At 36.9% G+C, this 18137-nt stretch overlaps 1 protein-coding gene across 4 annotated transcripts in view; it reads right to left on the bottom strand.

The window, feature by feature from the left end:
• The window catches only part of IRX4 (iroquois homeobox 4), a 121183-nt gene extending 105335 nt beyond the window's left edge, over positions 1-15848 (bottom strand). For 3 of the 4 annotated variants that reach the window (XR_014225377.1, XR_014225378.1, XM_082259934.1), the window contains exons 1-4: positions 15630-15848; positions 10596-10741; positions 9218-9469; positions 8488-8594 (exon numbers count right to left, since the gene is read on the bottom strand). Coding sequence is in view for 1 of the 4 variants with exons in the window: in XM_082259934.1 (XP_082116060.1) it covers positions 8488-8594; positions 9218-9469; positions 10596-10640 (404 nt within the window). In the remaining 3 variants the exon portion in view is untranslated. The remainder of the gene's footprint in view (positions 1-8487; positions 8595-9217; positions 9470-10595; positions 10742-15629) is intronic. The other variant, XR_014225379.1, reaches the window with a different exon arrangement.
• Positions 15849-18137: the final 2289 nt, after the last annotated feature.

Genomic DNA, 18137 nt, shown 5'->3' with positions numbered 1-18137 from the left:
GTACAGTATTGCAAGACCGCACAATTACCAGTTAAAATAGCACAGCGCTAAATAGCAAAAAATGGCCTGGTCCTGAAGGGGGTAAAATCTTCCGGAGCTGAAGTATATGATCAGTAAAACATTAAAAGGCCAACATACAGTATTATGATTTGTACAACTGCCACTGCTTACTCTCAAATTCCACATTTGGTGTTAAAAAGCTAGACCTGGACTGCCAATCAATCAGATAATTTAAGTAGAGCAAGTGCTACTCTATCTGAAAATATTTGTAGGCTGGTTCAAAGCAGCCCATAGATGTCAGTTTTTTTTTTTTTTTTAACCAGCAGGTTGAATAAAAAAAAAACTGACTTGATTCCCTCATTCACACACTCGATGTGGATGGGGGAATCCTCCCCACTGAGCTATTATATTCTGACAGAATACATTGATCAGTGTTGCAGTCTATAGCCTGCAGTGCTGATTGAATAGGGAAAATCTGACAGGGTAGTTGTACAGAAGTTAATCTGTAGTTTGACTTCTGTACAAGCTCAGTGCCCAGACATGGATCAAAATTCAGCCGATCCCTGCTGAACCGGCTGAATTTCGAATTACAGTATCTCACAAAAGTGAGTACACCCCTCATATTTTTGTAAATATTTTATTATACCTTTTCATATAATAACACTGAAGAAATTACACTTTGCTACAATGTAAAGTAGTGAGTGTACAGCATATATAACAGTGTGAATTTGCTGTCCCCTCAAAATAACTCAACACACAGCCAATAATGTCTAAACCACTGGCAACAAAAGTGAGTACACCCCTAAGTAAAAATGTCCAAATTGGGCCCAATTAGCCAATTTCCCTCCCCGGTGTCATGTGACTTGTTAGTGTTACAAGGTCTCAGGTGTGAATGGGGAGCAGGTGTGTTAAATTTGGTGTTATCGCTCTCACTCTCTCATATTGGTCACTGGAAGTTCAACATGGCACCTCATGGCAAAGAAATCTGAAAAAAAAAAGAATTGTTGCTCTATATAAAGATGGCCTAGGTCAGTGGTCCTCAACTCCGGTCCTCAGGACCCACTAACAGGCCAGATTTTAAGTATTACCTTGGGGAGATGCAGACTAGAATACTGCAATCACTGAGCAGCAAATTATATCACCTGGGATGGATTTCAGTTATCTTGCAAACCTGGCCTGTTAGTGGGCCCTGAGGACCAGGGTTGAGGACCACTGGCCTAGGCTATAGGAAGATCGCCAAGACCCTGAAACAGTATATATGTATGGCCTGCTTAATCTTCTATGGGCTTCTCAACCTCACTTGTAATGAAAAGGCAAAATTCACTGAAAGCCTGTACACTTTTTTTGCCCTTAAACCAATAAAGCTAGAATGACACCAGAAAAACATACTTTTACACACACTGGGGTTTATTCAATAAATGAAAAGTGGCTATTCACCCAGCAAAGTGAATGTTTACTTAGAAAGTGTATGTTAACCTTGCAAAGTTAATGTTAGTAAAAAAAAAAAAGTGAAAAAGATGTTTTCTTTGAATGTCAAATTATATGGAAAGAAATAAAAAAAATAGATTTTTGCTAGCAAATGATCCGTATTTACAGTGAACACAGCTTTATCCAATTCACAAACACTCTTCAATTTTCAAAGTGCCAAAGCAAGCATTCACTTTTCTATGTTGAAACCTTATACTCAAACCGACCCCAATGTCTTCAATTCAGAAATGAACTCAGCAGAGTTGCCAAAGCGCACAGTTGTGCCCTTCTGTACCAGGGATACTTTGATTTCTACTCTGACACTCTGCTCACACTGTACATCCAGGGGAGTGTCTAAGACACTCTTTCGACATGTCTTTACACAACAAATTTCAGTGCCGGCAGCAGAATTATGTATCTGTTGTAGGTAGGTGCAGGAATCTGAGGCATACATCAAGCGTGGAGGTGCAGGGTTGCTGATAAGGCAGTACAGCCAGCCCTTCTGTACTGGGCCCAGGCCCCATCAGTTCAAAAGGGGGGCCCAGGCACCTGCTGAGCAGGAGGTCCAGCTGAACTGTCTTATTGCTGACACTGATCCTCTTCTGCCTTCCTCTGCAGTGTTGTCAGCTTCTCCTCCTCTTTCCCCCTCCAGTTGCACTGCAGGGGATTGGTTCTAGAACATGTGCCCCTTCCATCTGTTGCCTGGGCCCCCCTGTGAGCCTCTTTTCCTCACAGCACTGCCAGCTTCCCTCTCCTATTTCACCAGCAGCTGCTGCGGGCACACAGGGGAATGTTTTAAGAGAGAGCGGGGGAGGGGGACACTAAGTATGTCATTTACTGGCCCCTTCTTTTCCTGAATGAACACAGTGAGTGATCAGTACCAATCACTCCTGTGTCCATTCACCACTAAAGCATAGTAAACGGTGTTTACTATGCTTTAATTCGTGAATTGAAGCATAGTAAAGTGCATCCCATTAATTTATCGATGCAGCTGAGGCTACAGAGAAAGACTGATAAATCAATGTCCTCAGTCACTTTTGGACGTGGGGCCCTGTCAGGTAGGCTGTACGGGGCCCCATGATTTCTAACAGCAGCCCTGTGGAGGTGCAATACAGACACCCTGCCCTCAGTGTAACTCCACTTTCTCCCCATCACTGCACCTGTCAGACAGCGTAGGGGGTCAGGAGATTTTTTTACAGGGGCGGAGCCTGATGGGGATTCGCAGACACTAGTTCTGCATGAGGTCTGCTCCCCCCTGTAAATCCGCCCACTGTCTGTTGTAAATTACAAGGTGAGAGCACACCTGATGGGGAATTGCTGTCTCATCCTCCCCATCAGGCTCCACCCAAAGCAGCATCAATGGTTGCTAGGAGGCTGACAGCTGTGAAGCAGTTATTAGCAACCAATAACAGGGAGAGGATATTGGAGGCAAATATGCCACTCTGCTAGACTCTGTACAGGGACAGGCACTCTGCCTGTCTTTGTACACCAAGTTAGAGTAGGTTTTTAATTACCTCCAATTTTGTTATCTACGAATTAGAGTTAATTATTTTTAAATTAGGTGCATTAATAGCGCCACGTTTACAATGTATACAAAGAACTACATGAATCTGTCAGACAAGACAGGTAATATACCGAAATGGGCGGTAGGGATTTTGTAATCTGACGCAGGCCAATTTAAGGGCCATAGTGACAGAAAACTGTCGTTAGCACTTTATTGAATCGCCCCAAATGTGCTCTGTGAGGTCAGTTAAAGTGTATCTATTTATATGTACAAAAACCACCTGTCAGAAATCTAATGTGATCTTATTTCCTGTCCATTCTTCAGTTTTATCTCAAGCAGTCCTTTCATCCGGTCCAGTTTACCTCTGTGAACTACAGATCCCCTCCCCCTATGATATGGGCATAAGGAATACTGTATGTGGTCTATGGTCCTAACATGGCTGCCCTAGGGTGACAATACTGCTCCCTCATAGATAGGTGTTGTCACCCTTGTTCAAGAAGTGTAATATTGACATGATCAGAAGGTAAATGCTTAAAAAAACGCAGCCATGATGTGGCTGGTAAGATACTATATATTATTATTTTTTTGTTTTTTTGGGGTTTTTTTGGGGTTTACAATTTGGGTTTACAAAAGTGCCTAGGATCTAAAAGGGAAAGTTACCCTCAGCATGTATCCACAGTCTCATGGTAACTCATGTTTTTTTTTTTTTTTTATCCTTAGCATATAACCATATGCTTCTTTTTTATTTTCAGTCCTACACATTCAAAACACCAAATGTATGCTAATTGGGTCATAAGAATTCGTGTCACTTTGTAGTAGTTCTCTCTTCCCCAATAAATAGACCAAGAAAAAGAGGATTTTCTGAAAGGTCACCTCCAGTTCTGTGACTGATGGATGAGGTATTACCCCATGAACATTGACATGCTAATAGTAATGACATTAATAAAGCTTTCTCTATGCTGATCTATTGGGAATTAAATTAATGTGATTGATATACTAATTGTTGCAGTAGTGGTATAAATTTCTACCAGAGGAATGTCTGATAGGCTTAGTAATTAGCCTGACAGTTTGTGTTCCTGGTCTTTAACACCTTAGCAAAATGCTTGGCCTTTAATATTTAGTGCTAGCTCCCCTCAGCAACCAATCTTCAGCCATGATACGACCAAAAATACTAAAAAAGTTACATTTTAATGATTGTATGATTGTTTATAGAGCTGTATAAGCTAACAGAAAGAACACTAATGTCAGTAGTGTGAAAGTGGGGTGAAGTGAGTCTTTATCAGGGGTAGGCTATGAGTCTTTTTAAGGGGTGGGCAACCGCGACACTCCAACTGTGGCAAAACTACAAATCCCATCATACCTCTGCACCTGGAAGTCATGCTTTTGGCTCCCAGAGTTTTTCAATGCCTCATGGGACTTTTAGTTCCACAACAGCTGGAATGCCAAGGTTGCCTACTCCTGGACTATTTTATAGGCTACCTACTTAGTGCATGTGGCAAGTGAGTTCATTTTAGAAAAGGTGGGATTTGCTTGCCTTTTCATGAACTATTAGGGCACACTGATCATGTAGGTCCACTAAGGGGCCAATTTCAAATGGAAATAACGTTTTAAAAGGATAGGAGTGCCCCACCAACTTTTATAGTTCTTAAAAATTATTTATTTTGTAACAGCTAACACATCTCGGGTGATCAGCGAATCCCCTTCATCAGGGCTAAAAACGAAAATGTAGACAATAGAAAAGATACAAAAATTCCTTTTTTTTTAAAAAAAAAAAGATATATATATATATATATATATATATATATATATATATATATATATATATATATAAAATGAGCAGGGCCCTCTGATTCCTAATGTATTAAAGTGTATTGCATTTGTACTCTGTCTACCCTCAAGTTGTAAAGCGCTGTGTAAACTGTCGGCGCTATATAAATCCTATATAATAATAATATATATATATTTAAAAAGGAGGTGGCTGGGGTGCAGTCCACTCTACCTTGGACACAACAGTGTTATTCTGCAACACTGCCTGCATTTTATATCGCAATAAAAAAAATTAAAATACAGGAGGTTAAACACCTTGAGTTAGATACATGAAGTTGCTATTGTATTACACTTCTACTTGTGGTGCGGGTGGAAATCAGTTATCTGCATTTGACCCAAAATAAAGCCTGTGAAGCATTGTGGTGAGCACAGCTCTGGATGCAAGGAAACAAGATCACTGCTCACATACAAGCTAACTGAAATACAGCAGTATTCCTTCTTTCCTAATAAGACAATATATTTTTTTTTCAATTTTTTGTCAACTATCTAAATGTGCACAGACTGAGGAAAAAAACATATTGATGTCCAATAAAACCATAAAAACCTTGTTTTTGAATAGTTTTTAAATATATACAAACATGGGACATTTCCCCACAAAAAAATGCAGACTATTCTTTACTGTTCCTTTGTCTCATTTTGAAACTAACCATAACCACATTTCTCTTGTTTAGCCTGTGGGTTGAATGAGAGAAATCTATTACATTCCTCCATTTATCCTAAACAGTGGGATGGAAGAATCTTCCCTGCCTGATGTATTCAGACAGCCGTAGCACCTGATTGGATGCAGTCATTGTTCGATCAACAATTTTCTGCCTGGCTCCTTCTATTTTTCACTAAAAGTTTGTCAATCTACATCAGCCTCTCTCAACCTTTTCAACATAGAGGAGCCCTTGATATAAATTTCTGGTCCCAGGGAACCCCTGCTAAAAAATTCAAAATCTACAACTCATGATACATTAGTGTGACAGTCAGTGGGAAGAATGCTCCTTACTATTGTCATCATTGGTAAGAATTACCCCCTTACAGATAGATAAAAGGAACAACGGTGTCATTGGAAACTTATCTGAGAGGCAGAAATTGGCCATTGCTCAAAGAACCCCTAGCAACCTCAGGAGGAACCCTAGTTGAGAAACCCTGATCTAGATGGTGCCAACATAGCCACCCACAGCTTGAATTTAGATTGATTCAGGTCTAAGTGCAATAAAAACAATAGGCTCTTCTCTTGCTCTCCCTTTCCTACCTCCAATGCCTTGGGCTTCAATACATGGGCCCTTACTGAATTATGAGCCAAAGATATAGAGGACATTAAATGTCTGCTCTTCACCTTATCTATGTGATTCACAACTGTACATGATGGAGTTCATATATGACATCATTTCTGCCTACTCTTGTATAACAAGTCCCATGTTAATTTTTTTCTATTTCTGTTCAATCGGTTGTACGTTATAGTCTTCTATGTTAAAAAACTCAATAAAAACATTGAAAGAAAAAAATAATAGGCTCACTTTGTGGCTGAAGCAAATTGCAAGAATATAGAAAGATATTCTTTAGCCATATGGTCTGCACACTGTGGGGGAGATTTACTAAAACTGGAGAGTGCAAAATCTGGGGCAGCCCTGCACAGAAACCAATCAGCTTCCAGGTTTTTTTTTTTCAAAGTTTAATTAAACAAGCTGAACTTAGATGCTGATTGGCTACCATGCACAGATTTTGCACTCCCCGGTTTTAGTAAATCAATCCCACTGTGTGCAAAAATTTCAAAATTGTCGCCAGAATATCTTAATGTTTGCTCAGTCCCAGCAGTCTGAGTCCTGGGCACTGCCAGGGCTGCAGGGGGCTCAGAAGCAAATGAAGCACATCTATGTGAGTGAAATTGTTGCCCTGAACTTCCTACTGATATAGAGGCAATAAGTGGAAACTACAGGTTCAGAAGCACGTACCTAAGGGTGGCAACGCCTCTTCTCTACTAACTGGCAGTTTTCCCTTCTTACATTATTCATACTGATAATGAGGATACAGAGGTAAAATTCAGCTTATCAATAATTCAAAATTATAAAGGATAAAAAATATAACCTAATTGAATTCAAACTTATCACTGCTGAAGACGTATTGAATGGCTAAATGATAGCTGGACAGTAAAATGTAGCATGGAGTCTGAACCTTTTTAGAATATTTACCATAATTTGGGAAACATTTAAAATTTGGCATTAGTTTGAGTTTGATCATGGCAATTATTGATTTTTCACACAACAAAGCCAAAGTGTTTAATAAATAAGGATGATCAGATAAATGTAAATAAATAAACACTTTTTAGAAATGTACTTAAATGAAGGAATGCAATATACCTATTTGTTTTAGCATAGAATTATTATCTTGAGCTATGTCTTAACTATTTCTTCCAATAAAGCTGCATTATTGTCACAAGTGTGTCTTGCCAACGCTGTCGATACTGTGAAGTTGTCAAAAATATATTTTTTTGCTGCTTTGTGATTGTCTATTCCCCCCTGACAGGATGCTGACACAAACCGCCTCAAAATGATAAGGAGAAAAGGCGTTTTGTCCATTGGAAGCAGTTGTCAAGTAACAATTTGCACCTGCTTCCGAAGACAACATAGCATAAAAATACAAAAACAGCTCCCAGTAATTTCATTTTATTTCCAGAAATAATTTGGAACAACCTGGAATTGACTGAACATTTCCAACCAGTTGACTTGTGTCTGATCATGGTTATCTTCTATGACAATTTATACCACAGGCACTGCCAAGTTTTCAAAGGAACATATTAAAATAGTGATGGGCAAATAAAGTACTAAAAAAAAAATAAAAATAAAAACAAATACATAGGTAAATAAATAGAAACCCTGCTTGTTTTCAAAGCTCTGTACAAATATGTTTTTTTGTAAGGTTAAATGTTACAATAGCTGCTCAAGTATAAGTTTTTTAAACCTTATTAGTGAGAAATGACACTGTAAAGGTCAAGCACTACACATTTTGTCAGTAGAATTTCCCATTAAGGTTAATAGGACAATGACGGCCAACCGGCTAGACTTTTGAGGCCTTTCATTTGTTTCCAGACTCCTCCAGAGGGTTACACATTGCAATTTGAATTTTTAGACTTTAATAAATAAAGGTGGAAAAACCAAGTAAAGCACAGAGCAGACCTGCTTTAAGGAAGATATACTGCCAGAGATATAGCAGCAATTTTTAATAACATTTAGCAACTGCAATAGGGCCCCATAACAAAGTACAAGGAGTAATAGTAATGCTAAGTGAAAAGAAGGGGTCAGTAATATGTCATTTTTTTCTGACTCCCAAAAAAAAAAAAAAAGACAAAAAAAAAAAAAATCCAAGTTTTGTTTGTACCCAACACCAGGGGGTCTAACAAGTAGGGCAGATAAATAGACACTGCGGTGGAATGCTAGTCACAGAACAGAAGATACAACTGCAAGACCATAGAACTTTCATAGCATGAAATGGTACAAACAAAAGTAAAAGTGAGTAATATATGGAAAGCTATCATAAGCCCTATAAACCAAAAAGTGCATTTCATTTCTGTTTAGTGGTCATATTTGTTTATATTGCTTTTTGGGACTGAAAAATGATATACATTCCCATTTCATGGTTGTAGTAAGTGGTTTACATAAGTATCATTTATTACAAATAGCAATAATATTGAGTAAATGATTTACCTGTCATACTGGTACTGGCTGAGGGTATGATCATAAGGATAGTAGGCAGCAGTCTGAGTGATGCCTGCATGTGCAGATCCAGTGCCATCTTTTGAATCAAATGTGTTCTGTAACAGAAGGTCAAGTGTACTTTATATGGCTATAGACACATATATTATCTGGTTTACTGTTCATGCCACAGCAGATAGACACATAGCCATATTTACAATCTCCATTTTTTATCAAACCAGTGCAGGCACTGTATAATAACACTAATATAACACTTCTAAACACAAGACAAATTAGCTCATTCTCATGACAGATTTGGATATGACCTGTGTATATATAATGAATAGCAACATTATACATTTCCTTCCAGAACTCATTTTATGGTTAATATGTTTGTAGATAAGAGAAACAATTCATACACATTTAATACATATTCTGCTATACAGAAAAAAGATAAAGCAACTGACAACATCCATCTCCTGCTGTCACATCTTGTTTATCTTTTTGAGAATAGGGAAGATAAATCCTCTATGCTAATCTGAAGAATAACTGTAATACTAGCTGATAAGGGAAACAGCAAAGCAGGGGTGTTCTTATTCTTCATCTCTTTTTTTTTATTACATTGTGTATGTGTAGGTGTGAATAATTAATGTATGTGAGTGTGAAAACACACAAAGCATTACTTTTCTATTCTGTGAAAGCAAACACCTCCTATACATATAATGGAAGCAGTTGGTCTTACCAGGGAATAAAAGGCAGAGGCATCAGTGCCATAGGTGACATAGTTTCCATAGCCCTGGGATCCGGTGTAAGGGTTGCCATAAACTCCTAAAGCAGCTGCAGAGTTCAGCTCATGCCTGGCAGTGGCCAGTAATCTGCTCTCATACACAGGACAATAGACGGGGGTCTGGGCAGAGGCGGCCGCAGCTGTATCTGTCAGAGTCCTTCCACTAGATTCACAGCAGGTAGACAAGGAATTGGTGGTCATCAAGAACTAGAGAAGACATAAAAGGCATGCAAAAGATCAGCCAGACCATAGCAAAGTTAATTACAACAACAAAAAAAAGTACTAAATAAAAGGCATGCAAAAGATCAGCCAAACCATAGCAAAAATAATAATAATAAAAAAAGTACTAAATAAAAGGCATGCAAAATATCAGCCAGACCATAGCAAAGTTAATAAAATAAAAAATAAAAAAAGTATTAAATAAAAGGCATGCAAAATATCAGCCAGACCATAGCAAAGTTAATAAAATAAAAAATAAAAAAAGTATTAAATAAAAGGCATGCAAAGTATTAGCCAGAGCATAGCAAAAATAATAATTAAAAAAAAGTACTAAATAAAAGGCATGCAAAAGATCAGCCAGACCATAGGAAAGTTAATAATAATTAAAAAAAAAAAAACAAAATAAAAGGCATGCAAAAGATCAGCCAGACCATAGCAAAGTTAATAAAATAAAAAATAAAAAAAGTATTAAATAAAAGGCATGCAAAATATCAGCCAGACCATAGCAAAGTTAATAAAATAAAAAATAAAAAAAGTATTAAATAAAAGACATGCAAAATATCAGCCAGACCATAGCAAAGTTAATAAAATAAAAAATAAAAAAGTATTAAATAAAAGACATGCAAAATATCAGCCAGACCATAGCAAAAATAATAATTAAAAAAAAGTACTAAATAAAAGGCATGCAAAAGATCAGCCAGACCATAGCAAAGTTAATAAAAAAAATACTAAATACAAAAATAAATAAATAGAAACGCCTAATGCCCTTTTCCATAAAAAAAAAAAATAAATAATAATAATAATAATAGGATGCTCTAAGGTTTTTCAATGAAAAGTTGCAATCACACCATCGCCCTAATGCATAAATGTGACATATCTGAGATCAGAGGAATATAATACATTGTGCTATAGAAATCTCAAGTTCTGATAACGAAATGTATTTCCGTCAGCCAAAATGAATTTACAACCTTGTAGGACATAAAATACTTGGGTGTACAGGTTGGACAGCTTTGTCCTGTATAATCACTCCAGATCCTTTCTATTACCATAAATCGCGATGTTATCACGACAGTGTTTAAAGTGTGCCTGGTCTGTGATGAGGACAAGGTCTTACCTGTGGGGTGGATGAGTAAGGATAGCCAAACTGAGGATATGACATGATACATCAACTCCTGGATCCCAGGGAAAGGCAAGAGATGCTGGAGCTAGAGCTGTACTTTCTTCTCTAACAATAGCTCGGTGACCACAGCTTTCCAGATGCTTACAGGAGGAAGAAGAAAACCATTTTTTAATATTTTTTTTAACCCCTTTATATCTTCCAAACTACACTTCTACTAAATCCTTGAAGTCCCCTGAAAAGTGTCCAAAACGTATCAGTTATCCAACAACAACAATCAAAACACTCAAAAACAAAGCAAGTATATAAAAAAAAAATATATATATATATAGAAAAGCCATCAGGTCAGAAGCAAGTTGCTTTAAACAGGGCTTGGAGTGACGTCACGAAACCCTTTAATTCCCAGAACTGTTTTTTTTTTGGATTCGGATGCTGTGCATCCAAGGGTGGAAAATACTAGTATACAACTATTGCTTTTATGGATCGTTCAAGTGATCTTACAAGCTAATTATAGGTGTTCCTATAGTACTCGGGCAAGTTGAGAAAATGAATGATTTGATCTAAACAATCACCGAAACACCCATTAATGATTTTTTTTTCTCCGTATTCACTGAAGGGTGGTAAGCAATTTAATTAGAAATTAATTAATGAGCATCTGTTTCTTCCCACCTTACTCTAAATAATCAGTCTCAATTACAAAGGAGAGCCATGTAAGGACATAAATGGGACTTTTTCCCCTTGATCCTAATACATAATAGTACTTTCACTCATTTAAAGGTCTCGAATTAAATGTCAAATCCGTTTTTTTTTTTTTTTTTTAATGCTTTCCTGTTTTTCAACTCGACATTTGCCGATAATTAATTCTACTTTTTAATTATCATGTATGAAGGACACCTATTAGCTGAAAACATTTGGGTCAGTGCAAAGTTCTGCATGCTTTTTTTGTGATTATGTGTTTTATTTATTTATTATGTTTAGAATAAGAATGTGTTTTATTTTACTGTAACATTGTATATTAGATGTTTATTAATTATTAGTGTCAAATGTATGAATGTATCATAGTTTCAGCATAATGTCCCAAAGTCGGGAAATCACTCTCCAGATTATTATATACAGTGACTTCTATAAGAACTAAAATATAAAAAAAAAAAGAGGTGTCTTGAATGTACAAGAATTATTTAAAAAAAATGAGTACTGGTTACATTATATTTTGAGAGTCCTTTGGGCTTAGCACCAGTTTTCAGCAAATGTTCCTATTGGAAAAGATTAACCTTGGTCTAAAAGAGACTTCAATGAGTGTAAGGATGACAGGTTGGGGAATGAAATATGGGAATAAAAAGAAGTGTCCTGAACAAGAGGCAATAAAAAAAAGTATTGGTTCAATAGATTTTGAGAGTCCGTTGGGCTTAGCATTAGTTTTCAGCAAGCCTCTCTATAGGAAAGGGTTAGCCTTCAATAAGAGTGAGGATGGATGATGGGAGTTAAATATGGGAATAAAAAGAGGTGTCCTGAACTTACAAGAGGTAATAAAAGAAAAGCATTGGTTACAATATATTTAGAGAGACTTTTAGGCTTAGCACTAGTTTTTAGCAAGCCTCTCTCTATAGGAAAGGGTTAGCCTGTGTGAGGATGGATGATGGGAGTTAAATGTGGGAATAAAAAGAGGTGTCCTGAACTTACAAGAGGTAATAAAAAAAAAGCATTGGTTACAATATATTTAGAGAGACCTTTAGGCTTAGCACTAGTTTTAGCAAGCCTCTCTATAGCAAAGGGTTAGCCTTCATTGAGGGTGACTTGTGTTTGCCATGTATTGCCCTGACATAGGACAAGCTGGGCCAGGACAGCAGAGGAAGTCTTCTCCTAGGCATGGTGTGCTGACTTGCTGAGATAGCTTCCTGGGTTCAGACATGTGGATAGCCCCAGGGTCACACTCTAATTAATGACGGTGTTCTCTTCTTTTCCCCAGCTGGAAGACTGCCTCCCAGAGACGAATCTGCCCACTCCTGACAGCTCGATTGAGAGTGATTGATGACTATCTGGAGACCACTGTACGTCTAATATAATATATACCGCTTAATTGCTTTCATTTACAGATGAAAACACCTCTCATCACATTACATTCAACTCTCCAGCAACATGCTAGATCGCTACAACTACATTTCATAAAGTGCCACTTAGAAAGTTTCCTTCACTTGCTCATATTAAACTATTGGCTTCACTGAACTGGATCAGCAGAGGAAAATCATCTACTTAGTAATTAATCTATCTTAATGGCCCTTAATATGTTTACAGCAATTACACTAATACATTTAGATACATACAAATTGACAGTTCTATAGATTCGCTGGCTTTGATTCATTGCTGGATGCAGGAAGCTATATATATATATATATATATATATATATATATATATATATATATATATGCTCTAAGGCTCCCACTTCTAGGTTTTCTCAGGGGATTCCTCATAGCACAGACAGAAGCCTTCTGATAATAACATATGAAATCAACACAGCTGACAAGCATGCCATTTTAATAAGTGTCTCCCCCCTGACATCTGCATAACAAAGGCTGTCAAATGAAAACCACTGAAAGCAGAAAGAGGGAAATAAATGAAAGAAGTGCCAGCTTAGTTGGTCTAAATGTTTACATCCCATTCTGCTTTATCAATGAAGACTCTGATGCTAAATAATAAAGAAAGCAGATCGATACGGGTGGTCTTCTGATCACTGTGTCTGATGGGAGAAGAAGCTTTAACACAATGCTTCCTCCTTAAATTTCCAGGGAATGCCCAGGACAGGACGTGTTCTCGTGTAGGTTAACATTTCAGTTTGCAAACATATGGTACATCAGAGCATGTCAAATGTGAATGGCCAGGGCCTCTGCTTAGTATACACAAGCACCTGAACATGGGCTTTGATCGCCAGACATCAAGATAAGCGAGCCCTGGAAATGCACCGATTAATTCATCTGTCATTTCTATATTTTATTACAACGTTTTGATATATAGGTGATATTATCACTCATCTGCACAGAATCCCAAGCAGCTGGGCTGACCTCTGACAGCAGGCAGTCTATGACTATACACACTCACATGTATGGGCATATAGAATAGATGTGCAGAAATATCAATAACTTCCTTGGACTTTACATACCTATTATACATCTATACATATATACTGTATCCACAATGAGGGCATATAGAATAGATGTGCAGAAATAGAAATACCTTCCTTGGACTTTACATAACTATTATACATCTATACATATACACCACAATGAGGGCATATAGAATAGATATTTACAAATATAAATACCTTTCTTGGACTTTACATACATATACATAAATACATATACAATTTATATATGCACAAGGAGGACATGTAGAATAAATATGCAAAAATCTAAATATCTTCCTTGGACTTTACATACCTGTTATACATCTACTGTATACAAGCATGTCCACATATAATAATGAGGACATATAGAATAGATATGCAGAAATATAAATAACTTCCTTGGAACATACTTATTATACATATATACATATACACTGTATCCACAATCTATACATATACACTTTATTCACATATAATGAGGACGTATAGAAGACACATGTACAAATGTATATCACTTCATTGGACTTTACATACCTGTTATACATATATAGGTATACACTCTGTCCACTTAGAATTAGAGCATTTAGAACAGAACACTGATAGACAAATAGAAAACCCCTTTATTTCACTTTACATACCTGCCATACATCTGTACATGAACTGTATACATTTATATAATGAGGACATTTAAAACAGATGTCCACAATTTGATCCCACTTCATGGACTATATATATATATATATATATATATATATATACATACACACGTATAATGAAAACAATTGAGACAGGTGAGAACAAGCATGGACCACTTGATTGTACTTTACATACCTGTTCACTGTCTTTGGTAAGTAAGGATCGATTCTCATTTATGACATTTTAATAATATAAAGAATGATCAGCCCACATATTACCAAATAGCCTTCTGAGTGTAAGCAGTCTGCCCTAGCACAGTTTTTTTTTTTAAAGCCATAAATAGAGCACATCCATAAGGGTGACCATACCTATTACAATTTGAATGTACAATCTCTTCCCAAAACTTTGTGACCTAAGGGTAAATAATAACATTCTATTCAGTTTGAATTCAGTGTGCAGGCCCTTACATTCCATAGATGGTGGAAGATCTAAAGGAGATTGCACAATCAAATTGTATAGTGTATGGTCTCTTATACTGTAGTTATGTAAGCTGGCAATACATGCTTTGATAAATGATCAATTCTTTTCCAGTCGATCTCTCCCAATAGGAATAATTAATCTATAGCTTACAGCCCATTTCATCAAAGTGCCACAGACAGAAAATTGGATTCTGATCCATAGTTGAAAGATACAATCGCAAGTTATTATCTCTGTTCTCACTATGCAACCTCATAATCTGAGTGATTGAAATACGATCAAATTCACGAGCAAATTGTCTCAGTGCTGTCATCAATGAAAAAACGATTGAGAATGTTCTGTCCTGGCTGATCGACTCAGTTTGATCGAATCTGGTCGAAATCGATTGTAAAGGAAGTTATGTCCATGCAATTGGTTGCTTAATCAGATAATAAAATCAAAGCGTGTATGGCCACCAAAGGAGTTGAACAAAGTTTTCCCCAACTACATGTAGGCAGCATAGAGAGCTCACAGCACATGGGATGATATGCACAGCAATGACAATGTAGCAATGCCTACAAATGCCTGACCTGTAAGTAGTGACTATTCTTTGTAAACAGTTCTCCATCTTATGAATGAACCTACTGTCTCTTTCACACCCCTTGTAACCATTCTTGTCTGAAAGCAGCAAATAAACACTCTATTACCTGGATAATAAACACTGTATTACCTGCATAATAAACACTATATTACCTGGATAATAAACACTATGTTACCTGCATAATAAACACTGTTACCTGGATAATAAACACTATATTACCTGGATGGTGGCAGACTGCAGCCAAAGTCTTCTCCCTGCTGGCTTTCCTGAAGACTAGAGATTTCCTCTCTCCTGCTCTGTCTCACTTGGTAAGGAGATGCGAGGGAGTAATGTAGACATTTCTGCGTGTATCATACCTGACTAGAGTGGAGTAGAGCTCTCAGTCCCCAGGCACCGCAATCACTTCACTAACCCTCTCTACTGGAGTGACGTTACAGTCTACAGAGTGTACAGAGTGTACAGCTCCACTGAGCACGGGGCTCCTCTGATTAACACTGCTCAACACTCAGCCACTAAGATCTTCACTCCAAACTTCCTACACATCCATTTATCAATTATCTATCCATCCATCTATCCATCCATCCATCCATCCATCCATCCAATCATAACTGTACTTGGTTATTTGTGTACATAGGTCTATACAGCTTTCAACTCATATCTTACCCTTCCAAAACCAATTCTATCCATCCATCCATCTATCTACTTTTCTATTATCCACTATCTATCTCTTGTCATAACTGTAGTTAGTTATATTGGTATACATAAATATATTCTATCTATCTATCTATCTATCTATCTATCTATCTATCTATCTATCTATCTATCTATCTATCTATCTATCTATCTATCTATCTATCTATCTATCTATCTATCTATCTATCTATCTATCTATCTATCTATCTATCTATCTATCTATCTATCTATCTATCTGTCACTACTGTAACTAGTTATATTAGTATATATAGATATATACTAGCTATGTGGATATGTGGCTCTATCTACTTATCTATTATCTATCTCTTGTCACTACTGTAGCTAGTTATATTAGTATATATATATATATATATATAGATATATACTAGCTATGTGGATCTATCTATCTATCTATCCATCCATCCATTATCTATCTATCTATCTATCTATCTATCTATCTATCTATCTATCCATCCATCCATTATCTATCTATCTATCTATCTATCTATCTATCTATCTATCTATCTATCTATCTATCTATCTATCTATCTACCTCTCTCTCTCTCTCTCTCTCTCTCTCTCTCTCTCTCTCTCTCTCTCTCTCTCTCTCTCTCTCTCTCTCTATCTGTCTGTCTGTCTATCTGTCTACTTTTATACTATTATCTACTATCTATCTCTTGTCATAACTGTAGGTAGTTAGTTATATTAGTATACAGAGATATATTCTATCTATCTATCTATCTATCTATCTATCTATCTATCTATCTATCTATCTATCTATCTATCTATCTCTCTCTCTCTCTCTCTCTCTCTCTCTCTCTCTCTCTCTCTCTCTCTCTCTCTCTCTCTCTCTCTCTCTCTCTCTCTCTCTCTCTCTCTCTCTCTCTCTATCTGTCTGTCTGTCTACTTTTATACTATTATCTACTATCTACCTCTTGTCATAACTGTAGTTAGTTAGTTAGTTATATTAGTATACATAGATATATACTAATTATCTATCTATCTATCTATCTATCTATCTATCTATCTATCTATCTATCTATCTATCTATCTATCTATCTATCTATCTATCTATCTATCTATCTATCTATCTATCTATCTATCTATCTATCTATCTGTGTTTACCTGCCTTTTATTGTTACAATTCACAAGCCAATACAATTCCTGTCTGTATACACTGAGACAGAATAGAGGTTTTCTATAGTTATCCCAGTCTACAATCCACAAAAAAGCCTACATTCCATTTCCCTGCCATGAACACCTTCCCATGCACACACAGGGTTATAAGGTGAGTCATGATTTGCATTGGCCTCATTTAACAAACACAGTAAAAGTGGTTAGTTCATCATGATTTGATCCAGTTGTAGAATGTATGTGGTTTGTAGCTCTCCTTCCCCCTATTAGTCCATATACTATAATGTTATAGGATTCAGATATACACGCAGAGGACCTGGAAGAGATATCTATTAAAGGGCACAGTGTTAAATCCTGTTACCCCAAATTAAATACGTCCAGATGATGATGATGATGATGATGATGATTTGCTCTATTAGTCACAAGGCCATTAATCTTGTGACTTGTAGCAGCGTTTGTCCTGAGGGATGTGTGCTTATTTATTTATGTCTTCTCCTGGTATAACAAAGGAATGCTGTGTGTGTGATCCTGTGCCTACCTTCAGCATGCTCACAGTTAATGTGTGACATGGAGCAAGGTGTTTATATAGTATTTGCAGGGAACAGACAATAAAAGTCCCAGGAACAGCAGCTAGCTATTCACACAGCACACTCCACCAAACAAATGCTGCAGTGCAATAGAAAAGGACTGCCATGTACAATACATTGCTTTTAAAATTACACTTTCCTCCAGAGTTTACATTGCTGAGCCTAGGGTGAACCCCAGCACTTTTTTTAAAGCGTGTTGAGAAGCCTTATGTAATCTCTGAACAGAAATTCTGATGTAGCTACACAGGCTCAGTCTTTTATGGCTGAGCCCACATCATCTATCACCATCACAAACACAAATGATGACAAGCTG

This window comes from Pelophylax lessonae, assembly GCF_965119305.1.
Source record: "Pelophylax lessonae genome assembly, chromosome: 5".
NCBI classification, from domain to species: domain Eukaryota; kingdom Metazoa; phylum Chordata; class Amphibia; order Anura; family Ranidae; genus Pelophylax; species Pelophylax lessonae.
This window is presented reverse-complemented; position numbering and strand designations above follow the sequence as displayed.